This window comes from Arachis ipaensis, chromosome B03 (genome assembly GCF_000816755.2).
Source record: "Arachis ipaensis cultivar K30076 chromosome B03, Araip1.1, whole genome shotgun sequence".
In the NCBI taxonomy this organism is placed as follows: domain Eukaryota; kingdom Viridiplantae; phylum Streptophyta; class Magnoliopsida; order Fabales; family Fabaceae; genus Arachis; species Arachis ipaensis.
In genome coordinates, this window is record NC_029787.2 from 121,216,290 (window position 1) to 121,229,700 (window position 13,411).

General features: G+C 32.3%; 1 protein-coding gene and 1 pseudogene across 1 annotated transcript; both read right to left on the reverse strand.

The window, feature by feature from the left end:
- On the reverse strand, positions 7,434 to 11,284 carry LOC107631173 (GDSL esterase/lipase At5g45920). Its single transcript, XM_016334529.2, has 5 exons — positions 10,901 to 11,284; positions 10,450 to 10,686; positions 8,677 to 8,744; positions 8,411 to 8,575; positions 7,434 to 7,796 (listed from the first exon to the last, which is right to left on the reverse strand). The coding sequence occupies exons 1-5, from the start codon at positions 10,997 to 10,999 to the stop codon at positions 7,640 to 7,642; spliced, it is 726 nt and encodes a 241-aa protein (XP_016190015.1). The 5' UTR covers positions 11,000 to 11,284; the 3' UTR covers positions 7,434 to 7,639.
- LOC107633719 lies at positions 11,958 to 12,642 on the reverse strand (annotated as a pseudogene).

A 13,411-nucleotide genomic window follows, 5' to 3' on the forward strand; every position in this document is an offset into this window, starting at 1 on the left:
CCACATCAAAAATCAACCTTATGGTATAATCAAACACATTCTAAAATTATATTACAAACTCTATTTATAATCAAACGTAATAGCCAAACTTAAATATTGAATTATCGAATGAATGAGAGAAGAGATTATTAAAGGGTGGAGGTGCTGGGCCGCAGTAACAGTAGTTGAATGGGTTGGGCGCAGCACGTATAGTTGATTTGGATTATTAATGTAGAAAAGGTGTATAGGCATCAATTTTATTAAAATTTGATTAAAATCAATTTTATTAAAATTTGATCAGTATTTAATCAGTAAAAAAATTAGATGTAATTTTAAATTATTAAAAATATTAATAATGATTAATTAATGATTATAAATTACAAAATCTATTAACTTTTAGTACTTCTCATTAATGTATATGTATAAAAATATGATGGCTGATTTTGATGTATATTTAATATTTTTTTTATAATATATAATTTACGAAAAATCTTAGGATAATTGGGCAGTGCAGATGATTAGGTGAGCAAAAAGGATAACTACCAAATCACTTTGCGTCATCAGTAATCACTATGTAGATTGAGGTAAATAACACTACTAGTGGATAGAACTATAGAAGTGCCTGTAACAAGGCACACGTAACATAAAAATAAAATGAAATGTACTCGATTTGATGTTTATATATTAAGCTAAGCTGTTTGCATATTAGAATGTTTGAATCAATCTTATTCCGTTGGGCCTGGAAAGTGATATTTACACATCAACCACAAAGTCCAATTGGTCGATCATTACATCAGATAGAGAGAGAGAGAGAGAGAGGCTTATTAGCTTCTTTTTGTTTTGCGAATTCTTGTTGGGGCGGCACAGACACATCATCAGATCCAGACATTATTCTTTCAATTCTAATCAATCATATATCGTGTCATCGGATACACTCAACCGCACTAGCTGCGTGCTATAAATACGGTGCTGACTGCTTCATATATATGTATATATATCGTTGCATTGGATACATATATAGATATAGATCGATGAGGATGAGCGTGTTGATGAGGAGAATAATTGTGGTTTGCAATTTGTGTTGTGTGTTGTTGGTTCTAATGATGAGTGTACGGTGTGAGGCACGGCCTCTGATACGACGTCGTGTAATCATTGGAGAAGCTGGACAGTCACAGTATCATGACAACCTCCGATTGAGCCCTGGGGGACCCGATCCCCATCATCATTAGCACTCATCATTCTTAAACTTTCATGTATTTTACTTCAAACTTTCCACTTTATATGTACCATCATTTCGCTCAGCAATAACATTTAATTACGTGAAAGATGTGATTTGTAGTCATTAAGTAGCTATTAATGATTTATTTAATGGTATAAGATTTTATCTAATAATGTGAAATTATTTATTTTTTTTGCTGGTTACATACTAGTCAAAATTTAATAAAATTACTGACTCTCTAAATTTTTCTTATGCGAAATATATATATATATATATATATAGCGAGTTTGAGCTAGCTCACAACAATAATCTAATTTCTAAATTTCTCATAATCTTTTTTTTTTAAAGTTAGGAGGATGACTCAAATTTGTAATCTCTAGATGAGTGTGATGAGACTATACTTATTAGTAAGTGCTACAGGATCTCGTACATTAGAACCCATAATTATGGTTATGCACCCGAATCCATTAGTAGGGAACATTCTTTTTTTCAAATAAAATTTCTTATTCACTAAATTTTGCCAAAAGAAAATTAAAGCACACGAAACAAATATTTAGTTAGCCGATATTAGTTTTTATGATTTTGAATTTTGGATTAAAGATTTATAATTTAGAATCTAAAATTTAAAATAATTAAAATAATTTTTAAAAAAGTATATTAAAATTAGTCACTAAAATCAGCCACCAATATATTTGTGTATAAATATATGTATAGTTTAATTTATTTTCAATATGTATTTATATTCTAATATGTATTTTATACTGATAGCTAATTTTGGTGACTAATTTTAGTGTACACGTAGCATAATCTATACAATTTTACCAGCACTGATACCACAACTATTTATTTTCCTTTTTTGTTTTTTTTACATTAATTAGTTTGTGTTTTAAAGGCTTATATCTTTAGTACTTTTTTTCCTTCTAAATACTTTACAAGTAATAATTTATAATTTTACTATCTTTGCTAATAAAACAAAACGACATACCTACTAAATATTTATTATGCGATAGAGAATATTTTTCTAAAAATTGGTCGAAATTCTTTGAAAATATTTAATTGTTAGAAAAGTACTATACTATACCATGTATATAATCCAATGTGAAAAGACACAACGATTAGAATCGGTGTGACAGCACATTTTTCAGTTAGAAGTAGTAGTGATTAGTGAAGGTGATGACACAAATGGATTTCCTTGTGTGTAATGAAAGGTAAACGTGTATATATCATCATCATCAGCATGCAGCATAAGCACAGTAATGTGGATTCAGCACTGAGAACCTCGGTGCCTGATTAATTAATAGTGGAATATATATATAGTATGTGACTTGAAACTCATCTTATGCATGGGGTCGTGGTTTGAATTTCTTCTGGCTATGGATTATACATTTCAACTGATCACTCCAAAGTCAAATAGTTGTTTAATAATTTAGCACCTGATGATAGTGACTAAGCGATTAGTGTTCTTATCTGCATAAATTTTTGGTTTTGACATTAATCAACGTCAATCATGATAGAAAATATATCCTCCGATTCAATGATCAATAATTATACAAACAAAAAATTTTGAAAAACAATAAAAAATTACAAACTAACAATTTTTGAATATTTTATTTTCAATAAATTGAAATTGATCAATTAATTAAGATATTTGGATTTTTTATAAAATGTGTTGTGGTAATTTGGAGATATTTTTAGGATTAGTATTTTGAAGATTTGGAATTTTTATTTGGAGAAGATTAAATAGTTATAGATGTAATAATTAGGATCGAAGTATAGAGAAAAAATTGGATTTAATTTCACACAAAATTTGAAATTGATATTTGGTGTAAGTAAAAAAAAAAGATTATAATAAAAATGTATCAGTTGATTATGAGATGTAATTCACACTTTTTTTATAAATAAAGTGTTATTAAGTATACCAATGAGCAATAGCTCAAATGGCATATTCTTTCCATACTCAATTAAGAGGTTGCGGATTCGAATCTCATATCTTTGTTAAAAAAAAAAGGTTGCGAACAGATAACACCTATTCAAATAAATAATTGTTCCATCATACACACAAGTTGGACAACAACTCCCAAACCTAGTTCACTAATCTCCAGTTACTATCGTAATAAGACTGATTTTTGTTTTCTCTCATATATTTTTTAAAACTAATAATGAGAATGGGAATGATTTATATCTCAGATTTTTTAATTGAAATGAGAGTAAATTATATTAAGTATCAGGGGTTAAATGTTGTAAATTATATTAAGTATCAGGGGTTAAATGTTGTGTTGAACATTAATGCTTAATGGCTATTGTCAATTAATAAATGAGTATATGGGTGAAAAATATATATATTAACATTAAATGTCTACTTTTTCATAATGAATATATATGAATTATTAATTGAATAAGTCTTTATGTATAAGCTTTTTTTCATACAAGTCTTTACAAGTTATTTATATTCACGTGCTTTAAGCTATTATTGCATATTTTTCATTGCATGTTCTTCTTCTTCTTACTGCACGTTTTTTTTTCCTCTTTTTCTTCCTTCTCCTCCTCCTCTACTTCTTCTATTTTGTTATCGTCGTCACCAACACCACCACTTCCTCCTCCTCCTCCTCTTCCTCTTTCTTTTTTCATTAGAATTTCTTCTAGTTAATTTTTTCGTTAATAGTTTATGATTCTGTAGGTGAATAATATTTAATCGTTGATGGTTTGAATTGAATATAATGTAAAAGTTCTACATTAAAAAATATATTTTTCTATATTTGCAGTAAATTTAGGTGTAACACGAAGATATTTGAATGTAACATGAAGATATTTGGGTGTATTTTAAGAATTTTTGAGTATATTTTTATTCTGATAAGTTCTGCATAATTCAAAACTCTTCCTCTTCCTCTTTCTCATCTTCTACTGCTTCTTCTTTTTTTTTTTTTCATCATCATCACTATCTTCTTCTTCCTCATCTTCTTATTTTGTTTTTTTATAATTTTTCTTGGAAGAAAAAATTAAACAAAGAAGAAAAAAATACATAATGTTGTAAAATCAATAGAAAGAGAAAGAGGAAAAAAATGTAGCAACAATAACAGTAATAAGAAAACAACGATGAAAATAAAACACGCGAAGAAAAAGGAGGAGAAACGCAAAGAAAGAGGAGAAGAAGAAGGAAGAGGAGGAGGAGCGCGAAACACACTATGAAAACCGTTGAATAATCACATGTGATTTGGCCCAACTTATATGACTTAGCTTATAAACAATGATTTGTATATGTAGCACTTCTCTAATTAATTTACACCTTGTTATTTACATATAATTTTCAAAAGTTGGATTCTTTATTTGTACTAAGTGGTGGGATTTCAAATAAAAACGATTAGTATGTACGAATATATAAGACCACATACAAGATGACAAAAAAAAAAAAAGTAAACTCTTAAAAAGGAAAAAAATAAAATAAAATAAAATAAAAAATGATGACCAACTTTAGGTAATGTATTGCACGCGTAACCAGCCAACCATCTCATCTCATGCACTTGGATATATCTGATCCTCTCTTTAATTTTACGTAGAAATTTAATTTTATAACTTAATTAATCACTTATCATCAACTAACTTTTATCATATCATGCCCAGCCACGCAATAATAATTTAAAAAATCACTTCTGAAAAAAACAAAGCTTCTTTTTTGTTCCAAATGGGAAATTTTTATTTATTTTAATCAAGCTTCTATTTATAAACTCAGTGGAAACTGCATTAGCATATCAAATTTAAAATTCAGCCAAATAATTAAGAACGGATTAATTAAGGTGCATGCATATATGTGCATGATATTTTGGCCTTATATGCATCACTACTCTTTATTTGAAGGCTTTATTTCGTACTGATTTTTTGCTTTAATAATTTCCTTTTTGACATTATATCGTGAACTATATATCTGTAAACATATTAAATAACGATGTGGATGACTTGATAAGTGTATTTACTATTTATAATTTTATATAGGCCAAGATGATTCTTTGAGGTGGGTGGATCTCTGATCTATGTATCTTTCATCTCTCGTCTAAAAGGCAGAAAGCTTTTCATAGAAAGCAGCAGATAATTAATAAAAACAAAAAAAATTATTTAGTTTGCTTTTATAGTTATGTAAAACAGGTATTTGTATTGGTAATACCACTAGTGGAAAAAATATCCTTTTTTAAAAAAAAAAATAACCAACTATAACATAAACCTACTTCCACAAATTAATGCCAGTATACTAGGGGTGCACATGGGCCGGATGAAGCCTAAATAATGATCGGGTCTATTTATGAGACCCTTACCCGATTATAGACCCGATGAAATCGTGTTACTTTCTGGCCACACTTAAGCCAGGTCTAGACCGGGTGAAGCCCGGATCTTGATCAACTTTATCACGACATCACCAAAAATTAGATTCTACATCTTTTGAACCTCTAAATTTTGAAATATAATTATTCCATAACAATGCAACATTTGAGCCAACCGTGACGACATCACCAAAAATTAGATTCTACATCTTTTGAACCTCTAAATTTTGAAATATAATTATTCCATAACAATGCAACATTTGAGCCAACCGTGGGGAGCTCTCAACAACCGGGGAGAATTCAAGTGAGAGAACATAAGATGAGAAGACACCACATCCAACTCAAAACCTTAAGGTGTCAAGTTAATGGGTCTTTCATCTTATAAACTCCTCACTCTTCCTTACTTTCTTTGATGTGGGACTAACTTCAACACTCCTCACACTTGCAACACTAACAATCTCCCCCTCAAGTGTGAGCCTCCACATCAAGCACCAACTCCCCCTCTTTCTAGCTCCTCCACCACCACGAGTATTCGTCCTTTGATGTGGGACTAATTTCAACACTCCTCACACTTGCAACACTAACAGCGGGTTCGAGTTTCATATCTTTGGTAAAAAAAAAAATTAGAATCTAATAATAATAATTTAAAGTTTCGTAATAATAATTATATCAATTACACATTAAACATTCAAAGTTCAAAAGACAATTAAAACAAAGTTAACAACCAACACAAGATTAACACAATAATAATAAGTTATAGTGTCATACCAACCAATAACAACAAAATATTAAGTAACAAACAACTACACGGGTTCAACGGGCCGAAGCCGGGTGACTCGAGACTTAGCCCGAACCCGATTTAATAAATAACCGGGCCATCTATTGAAACTTCGGATCTGACTGGGCCATAACCAAGCCGGGCCAAATTAGCCCCGAAATCATCGGGTCCGGTTTGAATCTTCGGGCCGGACCGGATCTTGTGCACCCCTACAGTATACAAAAAAATTTAAAGTGTGTAACACTCTATAAAAATTAGGGTACGATCCAATTAAGAATCAAAGGCCATTAGGCCACCATCATCACTACGACTCTACGAGGGCAGTTTGGGGGGGAAAAAAGAGAAATATTTAATATGACAGTCGGCGGATATAATATGCTAATTTTTTAAGTTATGAAAATGTTATGCTTAATTATAGAAAAATAATGTGTTTTTTTATAGATATGGAGATAATTTTGTTTTTAATTCGAATTCATAAATTAGAGGCTCAATTTTATTTTGGAAACAAAACTTAGAATCTGATTTGGAGTAACAGAGAAATCTGAACTTTAAATTTATGTGGCTAAAAATTTTCTTTAAGAGATAAGCAAATTGTTGGGTCAATTTTGTGAAAAAAAATTATAAACCACATCAATTTGTAGTATTCACATTAAAAAAATACATCAAATATTTACATTACTAAAAACACCACTTAAATCACAAGATTTGTGGTATCCACACTAAAAAAAATACATCAAATATTCACATTACTAAAAACACCACTTAAATCACAATGCTAAAAATAAAAAGTCGATATAGAATACTGATCAGACATCACTATTAATCAAATTGTCAATACAAATCTAAGAAGAATTAGCATATGTTGAAATTTTAAGATTATGAGACGATGAAAAGAGCTTAATTAAATTTGTGAGCATTGCTGTTATTAAAATTTATTATTTTTTACTATTATTTTTAATCATTAATTCAATTTTTTTAATATAATGATTTAATAATATAATTTTATTTGATATTTTTAAATATTAATAATTAACTGATGACTAAAAAGTAATAAATTCTAATAATGTTCTATCATTCTTATTTTGAAATAGAGGTCCTATTTTGTAATAGTGTAATGATACTCCATCTTTTGAAACCTTGTTTTCAGTATCAAATCAAACTCATTAACACAGAAAATTGTAATTTAATACAATTCAAGAGCAATGCAAGTATCTATCCATTATCAAAGGAAAACTTGTAACACTTCTCCACATAAGCTTAAATCATTTTACATAAACTAGCAGAAGTAGCAAAGCTTTCAACAATGGTGAACATACAATAATAACCCCAAAGAAAAGGCATATCATTCTATTACTACTGAAATGCCTTCAGAGGATCATTAGGATTGATATCAGCTATTAGAGGGAGTTCAGCTGTCATTGATTCAACACTCACGCCTTCATCTCTCAGCTTCGCCACCACTTCGTCGAAAACAACTTGATTCCCTTTTTTAGTGAGATGCAAACCGTCGCTGCATGTCAGTTATCAAAATCATGTATCCATTTCAAACTCCGGTTATTTCTCAGGCAAGGCAAATCACAGAACACAGGCAAAAAAATCTCAGTGTTTGCAGCATAAGCATATTAAAGTAGCTATGATCCAAAATGTGATATTTACATGAAACTTTCTCTGTTCTTCACTTCCTATATATGGAGCTTATTAAATTTTCAGTAGTCTTCAATTTACATCTTTGACCAAAGCATACCTTTCAAATAATTATATTCTGCACAAGTTTAAAGGTTCTATACATTGCTATAATGACTGATGACTACTCAGTCAATAGCATCATCACATTCATTAGCATGCTTAAAAAGGAATAAATGATAGCTATTTCGCTATTTTAATATTGCACATTAGTGACAAGGACCAATTCTGCTAAAAAATAGTTGAGAGATAATTTGGTTTTGATGTATGGACAATTTATAAGCATGCTCACCTTATAGCCCTATACATTTTCCTATAGAGAGTTTGACATTATGTAATACAACACCCTACATAAAACCACTCTTTGGGCTTGAAGCACAGGTAATGTGCATCGAGAATGAGAGCGGCATGGATCAAATTCCTCATAGGCAAAGGCTATACCTTAGATATTCTTTCTTCCAGTCGGGGCACTGCTGCATTTTGGTCCAGAGATCAATCACAGGGACTCCACATTCTGCAGCCACAGCAGTGCATGCTTTAGCATACTCGCCAGCAGCTTCGTTTGTCCTCTCAGGAAGACCCTGTGGGTTGTCTGTATATGGATATCTGCAAAAGATATTTTGCGAATCGTCAACTTTAAATCTCTGTCAATATCTCCAAAATTCTATAGGTGGATAGAAGGAAAGAGGGGCCAAAAAAAACCATACTGAAGACGTGCAACTTCGTCAATTGGAGGAGGCGTTATGAGTAGAACAATTGCTTTTGGCCATAGCTTCTGAAATTCAAAGAAAGATTTCACGACATCTAGATAGTAAGCAACGGTGAGAATGAAAGCAAAATCAAATTCAGAGAAAACACAAGATGAAATGGAATCTCCTCCATCATAAGGCTCATGTTACATGTAGTCCTTTCATGTTCCTATATTGAAAGCAGTTCCAAAGTTAATTTGATGTGCTCAGATGGTGATTGAGCTTGTAATTTATTATTGGTTTCATGCCAAGAGCAAATAATGACTTACAAAAAGGTTTTCTTAAAATCAGAACCCAACACTGAAAACATAATAGATATATTGGTTATGCTATATGTTACATCCCAGATAGTCCAAAAAACAAGAAGGTTAATATGGATGCATCAAATGTTATTCATAAGTATGAACTAGCACAAACTAAAATAGGGGCTGGGAAAAATAAACATTTCATCTTATTTAGAAAATTTATATGTCACAATCAACTTTGAGCCTTAGCCTTTTAAAGGGTGTTGGAAGAAAAACGCTACTAGCATCTACTTTTGTCTAATTCATTGCTTGTTAGATTATTTTTACTGATAAATTCATGTCTCATGATATCATAAATATAGTCCATTATCCATATTCCCGAACATAATTATATAAAATGAAAGTAGCCCAACATAAGCGTCAGCATTCATTAGCACAAGTCTTAATCCTTAAGGAGCCACCGCTCTTTCCACACCTAAAGTGACTTTTGGTCTCTTCCAAAATCTTATCTTGCTTCACTCCCAGAAAGGCAACAAGCAAGTATTGAAATCTTTGGTCCCTTTTCTCCATGTCCCTTATTTTTCCTTGGTAAAAAATTCCTTTTTCTCAGTTGCCATTTTTCAAAGATAAAAAAGAAAAGAAAATTGCCATTGTGGAATTAAGAGAACTGACAAGGGATCATAAAGAAAGTGACAAATGGTTTTAATCCAACGTGGAAACAGCTAGGAAACCACATCCACATAATGTAGACAAGTTAACTCGAATAAAGGTCTTAGCACAAGGTTCATCAAGCAACATATATGCATGGGCACTGTGAAAACAACAATCCCTGATAGCCTCCTACACTCTAGACCAAAAATGATTATCGAAAACTCCTTAAAAGTAAGAACCTTTACAAACTCCACTACCATAGAAAGCAATGCCTATCTATTTAGATTTTATTAAATTAAATTGTCAATCCCACTCATAACTCACTTAACCCCTTTTTCAAACTTTGAATTTAACAAGGTGTATAAGTGCACCAAATTAAATGTGTAAATAGATTTTGTGTGTATTTTTGCAAGTCTGTCGTGGACAAGTGGGAAATAGAAACAGCGACAGCCACTGCATGTGTTTGTTGTTTGACCCTACAAGCCACAGTCATCAACAATTTTTAAAAGGGTCCCCCACAACCCATCTTTGACTAACCAGACTAAGAAACAGCCATCATTAACACTCAAACCCCACAAGTGACAAATGATTAATCCTTTTTGCTGTATATGCATTGGAGTAGTGTTGGCTCCAAAGCATGCATCAAAATCAGTGGGTCAAAACTCAAAACTACTAAAAGCCTTTTCTGTCACTCAAAACACAGTGTCCTCTTTTTCTATTTTCTATTTTTTCCCCCTTTTTTTCTTCTGGGTTTCAACACCGCCTAACTTTTGCTTATTCATTTGGAAGTTTGTTGCAAAAAACAAAGTCATAAACACACACAAGGCATGCCTACCTTGAAGAAGGAGACAATGGAGTGAAGGTTGTGCTTGTATTCATTGAGAGGCACGTGCTGAAAACCAGAACACCTATCTGGAAGGGTAGCATCGTTAGCACCAAAGAAAACAGTGACAGCAGCAACCGGTGCATCACCATCTCCTTGTGATGGTGGGGCTTCAGGGAAAACCTTCTCCAACACCTTCAACGCCCACCTAGTGTTGTAGCCGCTATACCCTCTCAGCACCACATCTACCTGAAGAATACAAAACAAAACATCACCATCATGGACAACCCCATTCTCAAAAGCTTCAAACTTTACATGCAAGTCATCTTACCCTTCATGTGAAAAAACCTACAAAAAGCTAAGCTTTTAAATGTATATATCATGAATGGTCAACCCATTAATAGGAAGATTCAAACTTTGATAAGCTAAGAAGAAGAAGAAGAAGAAGATGAAAGATGAATACCATGCGGCAGAAATGGTTGGCAAGAGAGGCACCCCATCCACCTTCAGAGAATGATTCCTCGGTGATTGAATCACCCAACAGATAAATCCTTGGCCTCATGTCACAAGCTGGATGATCAAGTGTTTAATTACTAATAAACGAATCTGAATCTAGATTCGATACAAATCCACAAGTCTCTCTCTCACTCAGTGACTTGTTGCTGCCTAAATAATTGAGCTGGCCTTATTATTTTATTATTATTTGGTTTATTTTTGTTTTATAATTGGGTGTAGCGGAAAAGTGAAGTGCAAATGAAATGGAAGGAAGGGTGGGATCTAAAAGGGGCCAGTGAGAGAAGAAAAAAGGCACACACGCATGGAGCGACACTGATTTCATGGGGACAAAATCACTTTTTGCTACTACACTACTACTAGTAGCGTGCCAACCAAACTGCCATTTGCTAAATTCTAAAGTCTTTTGTTAGGGAGACTGTTACTTTTATAAATAATGTCAATAATAAATTTTATAATTGATCTAATTTTTGTTAACATGATATTATATAATTAAATGTACATGTAAAACTATTTTTAAAATATATTTAAAATTCAACTTTATATCTTTTCGTATAAAATTTTATTTATATTTACCTATCAAAAGTTTTAGGTGCCAAAAATATTAATCATCACTATTTTGAGTTAAGTCTCAAAGTGGTCCCTAAAATTATACTCGAGCCTCATAGTGTTCTCTTAAGTTAATAGTTATTCATATTCATCCTCAAAGTTGTATTCCAGGACTCAAAGTCGTCCTTCAAGCAATTTTCGTCAATTAAACGCCAATGAAAAGCTAATGTAGACAAATTTTTGACACGCTGGCAAGCCTAAATGACGTAGTATTTGGTTTGGCACCTAAATTGTACCAGACGATGTCATTTCATTTGTGTAAGTAAATTAACCCTTCCCTAATTCAACATTTTCTCTTCCTCCCAAAACACAAACAGAGATCTTTTTTTCTCTTTATTATTCTTTAATAGCGTTGCTCTGAGATATCAAGGGTCCTCCTGCAAATATCATAGATAGCTTCATTGTCCAAAAAGTACAGCGACATCAATGTGTTCGAAGAGATAATGACTGAAAAGAACATTGTTGTATGGCTCTACAACAACCGTCCAAACCAACCTGAAACCAGAAATTAGAAAGGAGGAAAGGATAGATGGTGAAGCCCAAGCTTGGACTTCTTGCCGTAATCGACGGAGAGGTGCTCAAGGAAGAGGGAACCGAGGTTTGAGCCAGTACCGCTACCGGTGTTGAAAACGAGGAAGGCTGAAGGCTGGTGCAGTTGTTGGCGGGCCCGGGCTTGCAAACGTGATCAAAGCAGAAGTTGATGATCTCCTTGTTGACGGTGTAGTGTCCCTTGGTGAAGTTGTTTGCGGTGTCCTCCTTGCTGGAGATAAGCTGCTCTGGGTGAAAGAGCTGGCGGTAGGTGTCGGCTCTAACCCGTCGATGACGGTTGGCTTCAGATCAACGAAGACAGCATGAGGAATGTGCTTGCTAGATCTTGTTTTGCTGAAGAAAATATTGAATGCATCGTGCGCCACTCTAAAAGAAGTGTCACTGGTAGTTATAGAAATCAGATCGAAGAATTGATGAATCGAAAAATGGAATTGGAATTGAAATTGAAATTGAAACCTAGTTAGTTAGTTACCTAGGCATCATCCCATCAAACTGGATACCATTGATAGAGAAAGACTTCATCATCATCAGCATTCTTTCTCCTAGTGAAGAACAGCTAAGAAGAGAAGGTCTGAAGCAAATTTAATTGGGGCTTAAGATTTTTAAAATTGGTTCAGGGACTAAATTGCCATAGAAAAGTTTCGTCCTCCATATCAGCTAGCTGTTATTTTGCCAACGTATCAGAAATGAGTCCACATCAGCTTTCTGATGATGCTTGTTGATGGAAATTGCTTGAAGGTCGACTCTAGGTCGCAGAGTGCAACTTTAGAGATGAATATAAGTAATTATTAACTTGAAGGATCACTGATTCAATGTAACTTCAATTTTAGATAATACATAATTAGCTACGTGTGGGACTCACAAAAATATGAAATTTGAGACTTTTAATTAAAAAAAAAAAGATTTTTTATTTTTTTGGGACCAAATGATTTTTCGGCTTCTTGCATTAAGCAAAAAATATTTATTATTTTTATTGTTATTGTGATTTAAAAAAAAAAAGACTTTTTGCAAGGTGTAAATAAAAAAGTTTTTTCGACAAAAAAAATTGCAAGTTGCAAAAATATTTTTGTACTATTATTTCTTTGACAAAATGTTATTGCAAATACCAAAAAATAAATAACATCGACCATAACACTATAAATTCTCCGACCTCACCATAACCCTATATTTCAAAGATTCCATCCAAAATAAATAAATAAATAAAAAGTGAATATATACATATATATACACAAGTAAGTAATTAAGTGTTGAAAATTTATTTGTCTAGTTTATATATTTATGGTGAATACTATGATGCTTATTA